The sequence below is a fragment of the Camelus ferus genome, chromosome 12, assembly GCF_009834535.1.
Source record: "Camelus ferus isolate YT-003-E chromosome 12, BCGSAC_Cfer_1.0, whole genome shotgun sequence".
Lineage (NCBI taxonomy): Eukaryota > Metazoa > Chordata > Mammalia > Artiodactyla > Camelidae > Camelus > Camelus ferus.
Window position 1 is genome coordinate 19106107 of NC_045707.1, and position 15421 is coordinate 19121527.

The 15421-nt window shown below is 41.3% G+C and overlaps 1 protein-coding gene across 3 annotated transcripts in view; it reads right to left on the reverse strand.

Moving 5' to 3' along the window:
- The window catches only part of TESPA1 (thymocyte expressed, positive selection associated 1), a 63035-nt gene that overhangs the window by 12444 nt on the left and 35170 nt on the right, over positions 1 to 15421 (reverse strand). For all 3 annotated transcript variants that reach the window (XM_032493043.1, XM_014557415.2, XM_032493044.1), the window contains exons 2-8: positions 13541 to 13747; positions 12586 to 12628; positions 5508 to 5557; positions 4578 to 4631; positions 3799 to 3835; positions 3424 to 3522; positions 1558 to 1766 (exon numbers count right to left, since the gene is read on the reverse strand). In XM_032493043.1, coding sequence (XP_032348934.1) covers positions 1558 to 1766; positions 3424 to 3522; positions 3799 to 3835; positions 4578 to 4631; positions 5508 to 5557; positions 12586 to 12628; positions 13541 to 13703 — 655 coding nt within the window. In that variant the 5' untranslated portion in view covers positions 13704 to 13747. The remainder of the gene's footprint in view (positions 1 to 1557; positions 1767 to 3423; positions 3523 to 3798; positions 3836 to 4577; positions 4632 to 5507; positions 5558 to 12585; positions 12629 to 13540; positions 13748 to 15421) is intronic.

The following is a 15421-nucleotide window of genomic DNA, read 5'->3' on the forward strand; positions in this document are numbered from 1 at the left end:
CCGATCTCAAGTAGTTCAAACATTAATTCTATACAAGACTGAGAAACTTTCCTCTATCTTGGTTTAGCATATCCTTTCTGCTTCCAGTATACAACAGCCTCTCTCATTGTGTTTGCTTTGGGTGACAAACATGCCAAAAAGGGCAAAACTAGCATTATTTTCTTAGAAAGTAAGAGAACTTTAAGGTTACAGGAGCTTCTCATAGCAGCAAATTTGAGGGATGACAATTACTAGGCAATGGACAGGGGTAGAGAAATTTACACGGACTATATCATTTCTACTAGACTTTGCTTCTCAATGTGTGGTCAGTAGTCCAGTAGCATCGGCACCACTTGGGAACTTGCTATAAATGCAGAATCTCAGATTGTGTCCCAAGCATTTTAACGATACCCTTTGGTAATTCTTATGCACATCCATGTTTGAAAAGCACTGTGATAAACCACATGCCCATTAAACTGTAAGCGTCTTAAGGGCAAAAATCATGTTCCTGTTGTTTAGCTGCTGTTTTTTCAGAATGTAACATCTAATCATGTACCTGGCCCATAAAATAAATTCAATAAATCATCCTCAAGCTTTAGTGTGCATAAGATTCATCTAAAGTGCTTGTCAAAATACTCCAACTCAAAATCCTTGTTTCAGCAGGTGAAGCTCAGGAGGGTAGTGTTAACAAACTTTTAAGTTGAACTGATACAAAGAATCTGAAACAACACTGTCAAAAACACCATCATGTTAGGGGGCTGTAAAAGAATATAATTTGAAATATATTCTAACATATAGAATCAAAGAGTCTTTTACCCCCGATCCAGGTAGAGAAGCCTTCCCGTAGCTTTCCTTAGTGTATGGTCTAAGGATGTGGTCTAAGGATTACACATCAGAATCGTGGGTGTGCTTGTTTAAAATAAGTATTCCTGAGCCCCACCTTCTCTGGAAGAAAAGCCTATGAATATGAATGTTTTATAAACTCCTGCACAATTTAACAAACATATTTTTTAATTTTTGAACATTTAACTTATTTTTATTTATTTATTTTTTAAATTTAATTTAATTAAAACAATTTTGTTTGGGGGGAGGTAGTTGGGTTTACTTATTTATTTTAGTGGAGGGACTGGGGATTGAACCCAGGACCTCATGTGTGCTAGGCATGCACTCTACCACTGAGCTATACCCTCCCCAACAACTTAACATGTTTAACTAAGAACCACTGCCCTAAATGGAAATGATTTTAATGTAGTGGCTGTAAGTGGGGGACATTCAGTAATTCCAACTGAGAAACAGCAAATGGGGATAAGATTTAAGGACACTGTTACGATGTGATTCAGCTAAAGGAAAGAAGGCCTAAAAAAAAAGGTAACAGTGGTATGAGAGAGAGTCTTCAAGAGAGATAAGCAGAAATCAAAGTTCTCGGTCTTTACTGAAGACAACATAGGAAGAAATAGACCCGAGAGAAAGGATCGAGTGAAGCTGACCAAGAGGAGGTACGATTTAGAGCCAATGATCCCTCCCGTGAATGACTGGAGGCTGGGAGAGAGGCAGAGTATGGATCGTGGTAACACTCACTGGCCAGCATGAGGCATGGGTCCTCCATCTCAATCCTCCGCACCTGAGCCTTCAAGAAGAGCTGGAAATCAATGCCTTTGGCCTGAGAAGGGGTGGTGAAAAATCGGGCAGGAATCCGAGAAGTGTCTTTGTGGTCCTCGTGGCCAAAGCCCAGACTGAAGAGGACATCTTCTGCATCTTCTTGCACCTTGTCCAGAATCTCTGAGATGCTGAAAAGAGGGAGTTTGAGTAAACAGGGGCAACTTTGACGCACAGGGTAATCCAGAGTATCTAATCAAAGCGTCAGGAGACTGAGATACCTTTCTGGCCATTTCTCTCCCTTCCACTGTGACAGAGAAAAGCTTTTATTTCTCTGAACCTAAACTCTGTCTGAAACATAAGAATTATAATCTAGCCCTGGTTTAAAAATTGAATGAGAGTCTATCACAGTATTTTGAAAACTGATCACAGCGATTCCAGATGAATGAAAATTTGCTATGAGAGGGATCTGAAAAATCAAAAGCAGTATGAGTGCAAATAAATCTTGTGGTTGTATTATTAACCAGACAGTTCCCATTGGCACATACTATGACATGGCTGGCTTTTGCCAAGTGCTTTTGTAACTTGCTACGTAACTTGCACCAGCAGTTGTGTGGAACAATGAGGCCATGAGTGTGTAAGGGACATAAGCCATATGAAGATTAAAAGACAAAAAAATTGTAAAATCAACTATAACTAAAGTAAACAGTTAATGGGCACATATGAAGATGTAAAACATGACATCAAAAACACAGAATGCAGGGGAGGTAAAAAAATACATATTTTTGGAATGTGTTTGAACTTCAATGACTACCAGTTTAAAACAAGGAAATATAGTTATAGGTCAACATATATGAAGCCATGGTAACCACAAACCAAAAAACCTGTAATAGAGACACAGAAACTAGAGAGAAAGGAACACAAGTATACCAGTAAAAAAACAAAAACCAAAAAAAACAAAAAACCATCAAACCAAAAGGGAAGAAACTAAAAGAAGAAGAGAAGTACAGATAAGAACTACAAAAACCACCAGAAAGCAAGCAGCAAAATGGCAACAAGCACATATTTATCGATAATCACTTTAAATGTCAATGGACTAAATTCTCCAATGAAAAGACGTAGGGTGTCTTTTGAATCACCTTGGGGAGCATTAAAAAAATGCAGATATTTGAGTCTCATCTCCATAGGTTCTGTGTTAACTGAACTGAGGTGTGGCCAAGGCTAAGGCTCTGTGAGGACAAACCACTTGAGATAGTTAATAAGCTAATAAGCCTGAGAACAGGTCTCAAATTCAAACTTCGACTCCAAATTCCAAACGATTTTTCTTATATGACACTAGTTTTCATCACTTTCCATCTGGTTTAAAAGTTCTTTCTGTGTGTATTTTGTTCACTTAATAGGATTGTTGAGCTCCCAAGGGCAAGCTCTTTGCTTCACCTTTTCAAATTCCACGTAGTCATTGCCTGGTCTGCATTAGGGGATATAAAATTGATTGCATAAATCAATATTGTATTGTTTCAATCAATCAGTCAATCAATTAATCAATATACTTATTTATTGTTTACTGTGCACTTATTGTAAGTCCAGGAACTGTGATGGTACCAACCAACACTACACTTCCTTGGGTACAAGACTCAGCAGAGGGGACCACCTGTACTTTACATGTGGTATCCAGCTCTGAGCAGTAGATTCCTCTGCATCCCCTACTCTTCTTGAAGCAAATATGGCCATACTTGTCAAATATGTGACTGCATAAAAGCTCTAGTAAGATATCCCAGAAAAAAACCGGCAATGGTCAGTTCCATTCTCTCCTGCCTCTCATCTTCCCCACAATTACTCGATACCTACCTTGAACTAGTTTTGTTGGTCCCACCAGTCATGCTGCTGGAAGCCAAACTGCAGCCAAGATTGAATCGCTGGCCTGGCCGGGCTGTCTCCAGGAAACTCCTGCAGGGATCAGAGGTAAGTCATACTAACCTTGTAAGCAGTGTGCACCCTGGCTCCAAGACATGCCCTGCTGGGCATACGTACTCCCAGCCCGGTACCCTTGAACCATTTACTGTTAAAAACTCAATCTATGGTCTCATTCATGGTTGGAAAATTTCATTCTCTATTGTGACTCTTCAGTTCTCCGTTTTTAATCTCTTTGACCCTGACACCTACCCCAGTTCAGCAGCTCCTGAAGGAGTTATCATTCAGCATGGCTGAACCTACAACACTTACCTGGAGAAGAGTTTGCTGTTGGTGGCCAACAGTGTGGCTGGATAGGGAACAGAAAAGCAAAGGGAACATTAGAAGGGGAAATGAAAATCATCTCTTTCAAACTTAAAACTCAGCCCCTTCAGTTCCCCCCTGCCAGGTTCCTGAACCCCATGAACTCTGTCCTTTATGGATGTAACTAAAGATGATTAAACACAGACCTGGAAGGGGGACAGATATGGCAGAAAAAAACTGGCCCCGAGCCTCTGAACTTCTGAACCATGCCTGGTGTCTTGGTAAGAGTTTCTCTGTTCTGAGGAAGACAGTCGTTCAGCCCTCCAGGCTAGTGTTCCTGCCTCTCCCACCACACAAGTCTGTACAGGTCCCAGGGACACTGGTAGGTTGGGGCACCTCCATTCTTTATTCCAGCCATGATCTTCCTGCAATGCAGTCTCTCTCTTACACCCCGTACTCAGGCTGCTTTGCGCTTCCTCTTCAGAAAACCATTTCAAGGCTCTCTGGGAAGCCAGTGTTGTGGGGATTTTGTATGATATCTTCCTAGGGGCCAAAGGAAAGCTCCAGTGATGGACCCACAGATACTTTGATAGGCTAGTGAGGAAGTATTCCTAGGTAAGTGATGCTTTCTGAGTTTTACATGAGATCATGTGAGATTGCTCTTTCCCTACAGATAAGACGCTGGGGATAGACTGCCTTTCTGCAGTTCTCCCCTTCCAGTCCATCCTTAATTCATCCAATAGATGGCCTCTTCCTTGATCCTCACCTCACAGAGCTGTGCCACTTACCCTCTGCTCCAAGGGTCAAGTCATCTTCAAAGCTGGTTCCGTGGCTGGGGCACCCTGTCCAATAATAAGGCAAAGATCACAGAAAATCAGGCTTGGACACACACACACACACACACACCCATATGCACATCTACAATTGCACAGTCACATCATACATCCACATGTTTGCAAAACTACCCCCAGCTACACCTATACTACCTCAGAAATCACATTCATATTTTGATTCAGAAATAGTCACATAAACACTCATCTATAATTAGCCCATCCCCTATATCACACAGTCGTGGACACAATCCTCTGCCAAAGAATAAGCACAATGTAAATATGTAAACATACACATATAAACACACACTTTTTATTTATATATATATATATTTTTTTCTTCCTAGCTAGATTGAGATATAATAGACATATAACACTGTATAACTTTAAGATGCACCAGCATGATGATTTGCTACATGTATATAATGTGCAATGATGACCACAAAGTAAGGTGAGTTAAGACACCTCTGTCACCTCACGTAACTGTCATGTCTTTTGGCAATGGTAAGAACATTTCAGATCTACTCTCTTGGCAACTGCCAAGAATATAATACAGCGTTGCTAAGTATAGATAAACGCACACATTTTATGAAGCCCTTTTGCCACAGCCGTGGTTGTCAGCTGAGCAGCCACTAACAGAAGATACTCTTTGAGGACTAGTCAGCCTGTAGCTCTGAGCCAACGCTTACTCTATCTTCTGGGCCTCCCGGACTGTCTCATGGCCACGAATAAGGTCTTTTGCAGGAAGTTACAAGACAGTCAGCATCCTTATGCATATATACGTGTGTGCACGTACACACACACACACACACACACACACACACACACGAGTCATATCGCGATCTGAGGTAGAAGAACAATGGAAGAAAGAACAGCGCCTCAACTTACCATTGCAGATCGACTGTCCTGCTTCCTCAAAAAACCCTTCTTCAGAATATCTAAAAACCAAAAATAATGTCATAGGCTTAAATCACTAAATTTCCCAAGGAGCTTTTCTTCAAGTATCTCCCACAAATTCTCATAATTTTTCAGTGAGAGTTGGTAGTCTTTCAATTGCTTTTATGTAGAAGAAAACTAAGTGATGATTTCGACTGACAAGTTCTCAGGTAGTCGGGGGCAGCTGGGACTGGAGTGCACTGTGCTGTAGACGGTGCTGCCTTTGTGCTGACCACACGTCTAAAATCAGCCTAGCAATAAATCTTCAGGAGCTAGATGACAAAGGAAAGAAAAAATATCGAAACAAAATTGGAGAAATATATTTATAAAAGCAGGGGTCTGGGTGCCATAATTTTTACATCACAACTACAAAATATTGAAATTAAAAAAATAAACTTTCAGGAGGTCATCTTATCTATCCACCCCTCCTTCCTTGTCTCTGAGCCACATTCTTGCTGAACATCGTGTCTTTCAGGAAGCAGCAGAAATTGCATCTTGGTTAGAGATTACACTTTTACATTTTGAGATAAGGGCTTATCAAACAGTTACTATATGCTTCAGGAGATCAGGCGGAAATCAGCACAAGTGGTGGTGAGAAACAACTTACACAAGGAAGAAATTCGCTTTCTAAACAGATGAATGACACGGTCTGTGAAGAAGCTTTGAATTGGGGCCAGAGCGCCTGCCTCCCAGTCCTGGCCCCTTGATGCTGCTATGTTCTCAAGCATTAAGTAATGGGATTTAGATGCCTAGGTATTAAATTGTTACCCAAGTTCACTTTAAGCACTGATGTGTTGTGAGTTTTTATACTTTGCTTTCCTGAAAGTTTCAAAAATGGAAGTGGCACTTGATGCTTTTGAGTGTAGTCTCAAATGGAGGTGGGAACAGAGAAGGGATGTTAAAGTGAGTTAACAGGGAGACTGACTAGAGTCCATCCATTGGAGCTGGTCTTAAACGACCCTTCTCCATCAGCCTCCAGCGATCCAGGCAACTCTCACGCTATTGGAGTAGCGCTTCGTGAAATGTTTACTAATGAAAATGGGCTCAATGACTCATCACCTTTAGATCAAGCTGTGTTTAAATTTTACAAAACAAATCACTGCATATATAGACATCTTTTGCTGGTACTTTCCTTTCAATAGTGAAAAAAATTGACCATATTTTCTAAAATCTGGATTTTTACATTTTCTCATGAAAGAAACTGTACATTAATGTATGTTATAAAATGTGAAATGATACTTAAGCTATTTAAGAGTGGGTAACTCTAATAACATGACTAGAACTACAAATATATACTTCTCTTCCTAATGTATAATTAAATAAAATATGTATTATAATACTATGAACATGTGTAAGTAAATATAACATTACAAATACTAGTATAAATCAATATTTCCTATTACTACTAAAAAACACTATGATAGCCGAGACAGTCAACTACTAGATCGCTGAGATCTACTATTGCATTTAATGCTTATGCTGCAGCTACAGTCATGCAACTCCTGAAGCCTACTTGTACTATAAGTACAATAAAACACACTCCTGTTGCACCTCTGGGAAAGCAATCAATGGAAGTGCCTCTATGTTCACCAAAACCAAATAATATTTATAATAACTCAGAATTGGGAGACCCCCCCCAAAACCCTCGTTATTGTAAAATGGATAAATTACATGACCAATAGACGATGCTCCACAACAATGAAAAAGAATGACCTATTGCTGGATGCAAACACATGGATGAATAAATAGCACAAACATAAGACTGAAAAGAAGAAACATACATAAAACAGTGCCTATTGTATGATTATATAAAGTTAAAAAAATACAAAATTTATCTATGATGCAGGTCAGGGTATTGGTTACCCTGGGAAGCAGGGTGGTGAAAGGAAAGGGACAGAAGGGACTTCTGGAGAGCTGGCAGTGCTCCACTTCAGATTTCATCAGTATAGTCCCTTTGAGATAATTTATTGAGCCATATATTTAACACTCTTTCATTTTTCAGTAAATATTTTACACTTCAATACGATTTATAGTGCCATTATTTTAACAGCTTTATTGAAGTATAATTGACATACGAAGAACTGCACATATTTAATGTGTGCAACTTGAGTTTGGACTTATTTAAACACTTACGATACCATCACCAGTCAAGGTAACAGACACATCCAACAACCCCCAGGGTTTCCTTGTTTACCTGTGAGCACTTAACATGAGATTTATCCTCCTAACAGATTTTGGAATTCACGATACCAAATTGCTAACTACAGGCACTGTGCTGTACAGCAGACTGCTGGAACTTACTCATCGAGCATCACTGACACTTACATCCATTGAGTTGTACTACAATTTATATTAAAAAATGCTACTGATATGTATGTGATACTTCAAAACATTTACACTAAAAACTAGCACTGATAAAATTCCTCATTTGTCCAAAGCAGACTTTGGTGCCATTCGTTAGACCGAAGGTTTTGTCAGATGCGCACACTACATTTCTGTTTTCCAGGTGTGCCCCAGCGGGCGTTTCCATAGTCTCTGTATGAGGGAGGACCAGCTCAGGCTGACCCTGGGGACGGTGTGCTTTTCTATGTGTATGTGGGACATACCACAGAAATGTGGACATAGGCCTGGACCTATTGGTGCCTTCACACTGAGTATGATGGTTTGAAACTTCACGGCCCTCACCCAAGCCCCAGGCCTTTCATGGGTTATTGCTTAGGACATAAAATCGATGCCTAGCGACTAGATCCGCAGCTGCTCCTCTCTCTCCACATCGGCACTGAGAGGTCCCTTAGCATCATTTCAAGTCTTACACAGAAGAGCCAAGCTACTGCTCTTCCTGTATACCCAGTTCATAAACCAGAGCAGGGGGGATGATGGGGCTGTGAGAAGCAGCATGTGGCTATTTTTAGCTTCTTCCAGTCCTCTCCATAGATTCTGCCTGCAGAGACTGATGAAATAAAAATTCATATTTTAAGTCAAGATAAACATTTAAACACAAAAATTTTCTCTGCCGTTTTGGCCTGCTCCTTCCCCTCTAGTGTGCATTGTGCATCTGCATTATGAGTTAACCAGGCCTCCCCAGTGGCGGAAATACCCGCTCAACCATGAAGAGCAATTTTTCTCTTCTGGCACCAGTCACGGAACTCCTCAGAGGATGACATTCCTTTATCCAACCTGTAAGAGGTCACGGGGGACCTCCACTTGCCTTGTACGTGCAGACATCTCTGTGAACTTTTCGTACAGTGCCAGAATATCATTTCCCTTAAACACAGCAGTTGGTGCAGAACAGACCTAGGAGATGCTGGGCAGTGCCTAATAGAAGGTCTTAGCTTAAATACTTACTTACGATCTGTTAATGTTACTACTTGTATTCTGCTTCGTTTACAAGATTACTGTTTCTTGCGTCATCAAATGTACGTCTGAGCCTCAGATCAAGTTAATGATGACTAGAGGACTTGAACTGATTGATCTAATATAGAGTTTCTATAAGATCAATGATTGTGATAGTATAACTCTAGATATGGGGAGAAGCAACAAGAGGGAACCATTCCCTGGCCCATAACAGACTAGTAGGACAGGCATTCCAGGGCTTTGGGCTGCTGTTAACAGGGCCCAGGCCAGTAATCGCCCGTTGAGCGGCCTATCAACAAAATCCTTGCCTGGCCTGGGAACTAGCTTTCCTAGTGCCAAGGGACAAATTGATCACGAAAGGCCTCCCAAACCTTGGCTGAAATTAAGACTGAAAGGGAAGGGATTGTAAAATAAAGAGTGTTGCCCACCTTCTAGTCCTACAAGAACCAAGTCATTAGCCAGTGTAGTTGCCGACCTGCCATATACCCTGAAAGGAACTCAGGGCGAAGATCAGCACGAGGCACTTCGTGCTCTGGGAAAACTGACAGAACTGGCCCTCAGATCGTTGGATATTTTTATGAGAAAATTTTATGAAACTGATTCTTGCATCTTCCCATATTTGCGCTTAAAAAAAAAGGGGGGGGGGAAGAAGCGCTAAAGCCATTAACTAAGATGTCCGTTCCTCGTGACTGGCAGTAACTTCTATCACGTCTGCTCCATTCTTGTACCTTCTTCTCCAAAATCACACATCTACTGACTGACCTCCCCCTTTACCTTTTTGGAACAGTCCTCAGAGCTCCCTGAGAGACTGTCATGAGGGTTATAGTTCTCAGACTGGCATGAATTCAATTTTCTGTTTCTCCTTAGATTGACTCTTGATTAATTTTTCGTTGACAAGACTTAAGCTAATGTCCACACATGACTTTTGGGTTCCCAACCTTACTTCTGATGATTCACAAATAGCACATTCATGTTCCAGAAATCTTTTAGGAACCTAATAATTCCCTTCCCAGAGACAAATGTTCAAGAAGGCATGTCAACAGGCTTTCTTGTGGCTTTTTTGATATTTAAATATTGAAAAATTTTCAGGACACAGAAACATAAAGACAACATGACAAATAACCCTTGCACTGCCATTCTAGTTTTACACGTGTAAACATTTTGTCATGTTTGCTTCAGATGTCTGTTAATAAAAAAATATTATAAAATAAAATATTAAGGATATAACTAAAGCCTCATTTTGCTCCCATTCCTTCTAACTTCCTTCCTAGAGGTAGCTCTTAGAGTTGATATGTATCATGTCTGAACACACGTTCCTGATAAATGAAGAGATACAGATAGATAAAGCTAGATAAACAGAAATTTTGCGAGAATTTTAAAGTAGCATAAAGCCCATCCATTACAAACCTCACGTAGGGGGGCAAAATTTACCACCCCCAAATGTCTGTCTGGCATGCAGATTATTTCAAGCTGAAAAGCTGAAAAGACTCAAGGCTCAAAAGACTTAGGAAGAAATTTTGACCTCAACTGTCTAAAGATTTTGGGTAGAGGGCCTGTTATAGGAAGATACCACTGGAGAAGGTGTACTAGGTGTGGTGCGGGAAATTTAGAGAGCTGAGTCCACTCTGTGTCCCTTTGTCTTTACATGGCCCACCAAACATTTACTTACGAAACATTTGTTTTTCCATCTCCATGTGAATTGCCTTCCTCCCCTCTGAAGTCCCCCCCACCCCCGCCCAATATCCTCTTTGGCCATTAGCCGAGGATGATTTTTAAGGTGAGGATGGCATTTTTGTGAGTTACTTCTCCTGGGTCTCACCCATGGATACATGTTATTAAACTTTTGTTTGACTTCCTCCTGTTAAGGCATCTTGTCAATTTAATTCTTAGACCAGCCAGAAGAATCTAGAAGGGTACAGGAAAATTTCTTCCTCCCTGACACTCACTACTCACGTATTACTACAGAGCATAAAACATTTGTGCACATATCACCTCATTTAATCTCACAAAAAACTGTTGAAACTTTTCCCTATAGTTCTCCACTTTACAGATGAGGAGACTGAGAATTTCAATTGTTTGCTTACAGCTGGCTACACAGACAGCATAAGAATTAGGCTCAAATCTTGGAGACTTTTCACTCATCAGACTACTTTTGCATCATAAATTTTGGTTCAGGGTTTATCTTTGTAGAATATAGGTGGGGAAAGGTGATTTCTGGAATTTACAACCTTGGATTTCTGTGAATTTAATCTTTTCAACTAGAATGTGGTATATTTGAGGTCAGGGAGCATATTTGAAACTACCTGGCATTTAGCCAATCAGACAGTTAGCAAATGCACCGTCAATAATAATTGTTGACTTGAATTGATAAGACTCAAGAGTAGTTAATGGGATAAAGATGGTAACAGAGCCCACTGGTTCTCCTGTATGTATCTGGTGAAGCATTTTAAATCCTAGGACATTTCTCTCACACCCAAACCTGCAGACCTTCCCATTAGCACCATCCCTTTCCTTCCCGATGCTTTGATTACCCTTAATTGATTTTGAAGTCAATAAATTTCAGACCAGATTAGGACGATAATGACAATATGTTTTGTAAATAACAAAAACACAAAATAAATCCTTCCTGGCATTACGTTCCAGCGCAGAGTTAAAATGAACAACCTTGGATGCTATTTATTTCCTACCAAATAAGCCAGGATGGGTTTATTTATGTGTTAATAAATGAGTTTAGATTAAAAGCTATATAAAGCTAGACACACTTCTGCAGGAGAAGTAAAGAGCAGGCAGGAGTTATAAATTCTGGGAATTCATTATCACACAAATGATCACACTTAAATAGGTCACGGAAGCTTTCCCTCTGTGGCTGGGTGGCTAGAGCCTAAAATGGTGCAGGCTGATAGGGTCTCAAATTTTAAAGTGTTTCTCAGGAAAGAGATACTACATTTTGCCTTGAAGTGCCTGCTCCAATTTGAATGACTGAGGTAAACCCATAGCCCCTCTTCCTGTGCTCTGCAGTAAAAATAAACAACATGATGATTCATGGTGATGAATTACTCTGATCCGAAGAACAATTATGTTTCTAACTCCTCTTTGTTGCGAAGTGTAAGACTCCAGTCTGAGGGGAAAAGCAATGCAGAAGGCACCTGGAATTTAGCCCACTCATTCCTTCTAGCTACAGATTTCCCTCATTCTTGGTTATAGACCAGGTCCATTCTATGTTTCCAGACCTTCACCCTAAGGTTTTTTTTTGTTTGTTTTTTTGTTTTTTTTGTTTTGTTTTGTTTTGTTTTTAGCAAAGAAAGGCTTATTCCTGGGCAAAGCAAGGAGGACATGTGGCTCAAGCCCCCCAAACCCCAAACTCCCCAAAGGGTTTTAGGTGAGCCTTTTTAAAGGCCAGACGGGGAAGGGTGTCCCAGGGTATGTGATCAGCTGTGCACAATCCTCTGATTGGTTGATGGTGAGCAACCTTAGGCTCCAGAGGATGCATTTGGTTCACTGGCCCAACTCCCACACTCACCCCGAATCTTTATGGTTCCACTCTCTCTCAACCTCACTTCTAATCAGCAGGCCCTATTCAAATTCATTTCCCTGTCTCTGAGTTCCCAAGAGTCGGTGCCTGTTGGCACATCCAACCATCAACCACGTTCTATCCCCTGGCCCGGCCAGCGCTTACCCACAATCCTGCAGCCAGTCTTCAATCTTGTTGATTGGATTCCCTGGAAAAGTCAGACATCAGATCACCGTGAGACCTGAAGGAGATCAGACTTCGTCCCTGAAACTCACCCCATCCCACAATTTTCTCCTTATAGAGGCCACGTCATGAATCCTTTTTTTTCCATCAAACTTTTCTTTAAAACATAAGAGGAATATATCCATGTTTACAAATAGTGGGTATTTCTTCTCTCTCTACCTCCCTGCCCCCCTTCTCCCAGGAACTTGGAAAATACCCCAAAGTTTGTGAACAGGGGTGGATCCTCATCTTGAAAAAAAAAAAAAGAAAAGAAAAAGTTAAAAAACAAAAAGCAAAAAAAAAGCACAGTTTTACTTTTGTGCATTTTGTTTCCTACCAGATAAGCAAGGATAGGTTTATTGCTATAAGATTTATTTTTCAGTTTATCTTTTATATTTTCCTCTTACGTCTGCAGTCTCACTTGAACCTAAAAGAAGCACTGAGAGGCCTGTAGAAAAGGTACTATTACTACTTCAGGTACTAGTAACTCCAACGAGGCAAGTATGTCCTAGAGAGGTGAGTGACTGGCCACAGGTCACGGCACACGGCTGAGTTACAGCCAATCCAGGCACTGAGACCAAACGTAACCTTGTCATACAGACAAAATAGAAATGTTCCAAACATTCGTAGAGAACCCTGACCTCGGATACTCGCAGGCAGCCGCTCAGGACGATGCAGAAGTGTGCCTCTTCCTTTTTCCTAATGCTGATGCTGTCTCTTTTTCACATAATTCGTATCTTACATTACTTTGCTTGTCTTCCCTTCAGTTCCTTTAAACCAGTCAAAATGAGCCTGGCTGAGGACCTCGCTGCCCGCACTGCAGACGGGTGCCTCTGCCACATTTCCTACCATGCATGGCACAATGTGCAAGTCTGTTTGACGTATAATTGCCTCTTACCTTCCTGGAAAACGTCATCCAGACCAGAAGGCTCAGGATCCGGGACGTCCTGCAGGGCAGCTGCAGCCTCCTCTTCCAGGACCTGGGTCTGCCAGTGCCGGCTCTGACGGAGCCAGGCCTGTCGTTTCTCCCAGGACGTGGGGCTCAGCACAGAGCCCTCCATGGCCCTGTTCAGACTTCAGGGCCTCCCGCCACAGCGATGCTGTCCTGAGAGGTGGAACACGGTGATACACCCTCATCCTCTGTTCGGAAACTGTCAACTCTCAGGGTTGCCCCTGGGTCTTCCCAGCTCTGCACAAAGGAGCATCACCCCTCTGCCGGTCAGGAAGAGGGAGGAGATATCTGGTTCTTCCTCCCTCCTCCAAAAATAGAAATGCTCTGAACAATCTAACCACCAGGGCAAGTCTTTCAAATCCGTAAACTTCAAGCATCATCTGACTGAAGGGACATTGAGAAAGCTCTTCTGACTTAAAGAATCATACTTCTCATGCTAAGTGAAATACTATCTTAGAAAACATTTTCCTTAATCTTTAAGAATGTTGTCTCCCAGAATCTTCCATTGAAATTGAAATATCTTTAAATTTTCAATGCCTACATTTCACTTTATTTGATCCTCATAAAGATATATTGAAGAAGTCTCAGATCTCAAAGGTTAAACGGATTTTCTAAGGTCCCACAACCAGGATGTCACTCTTAATGATCGTCACTCTGGTCTTGTTTTGTTTTGTTTCCTGTTTAATACTTTAGGGCTCCACATAAGATCTCTCTCTGGCAGGGGGCATGGGGTAGGGGAAGAATCTCACGATGAAAACAACAAGGAGACTTTGCCTGAAGCAATTAGCCATCTCCACCTTCAGGATCATCACTTTCTTTTTGGTTTGCCTGACTATCTATCTAACTATCTATCTATCTATCTATCTATCTATCTATCTATCTATGTATAGTCGATGTGTTTGAGGATCATCACTTCCTAATTTGTCAGCTTGGGTTTCTTTAGAGCTGTTATTTAATTCCCCAGTTCATTGCTGTGCTAGTATTTCATCTAACACTGCCTCATCAACACCTCTGGATTCTGCCAAAAGAGACATTCTGATGGCCTGAGCCACTTATTCAAAGAGGAAGACAGAGGGGGTGAATGATTGAATTGTCCAAATAGAGCTTATATTTAAAAATAGAGCTCACTGGCGTATACGCCATCTTCCCACCTGTTCCCCGCATCTGTGCTCACAACCCATCACAGCCGCCAGTGCTGGTGGAGGCGGGACTAGTGCTCCTCACTGTCTTAGCCCTCTGGTTCCCTGGAGCTGCAATAAATGCTTCAGCCTCACAGCTATACCATTAACTGCTGGAGTAAGAGAAAATAAAAGGGGGGGAGGGGAGAAAAGAAAAGAAGAGTGCCAGTTTCCAGAGACTTCTGTTTTTCAAACACTTAAACTCATCAGTGAAGCATTCAACAGTTTAGGCACTAAAATAGCTATTTTGGAAAAGAACATCCTGAACATAAAGCACATTCCTAGGGCAGTAAAATTGCTTTGGATGCCGCTGCCTGTTACAAACAAAACATATCCGGAGAGAAGTCATACGTAACTACTGCCGTCTGATCTAAATTCTTTTACTTCAGGTCCAGCCTAGGACATGTTTTTTTTTTTTTTTTTTCCCAAGGAGAGACAGCAGTTGGCATTATGAAACCTTATGAACCCTGGGCATCTGGCCCTTTGTCCACTGCCTGTGCCTTTTAGAGGGGAACTGAATGATTGAATTAATCCTGTGACACACAGTGAAGCCACAAAGAAGGGTGGCAGGGGTGATTTGCTGTCCTTTGGTCAGAGCTGTTGCAAGGTGATAAAACAAGGGTGAAACTGCCACTGTGAAGAATTTAGG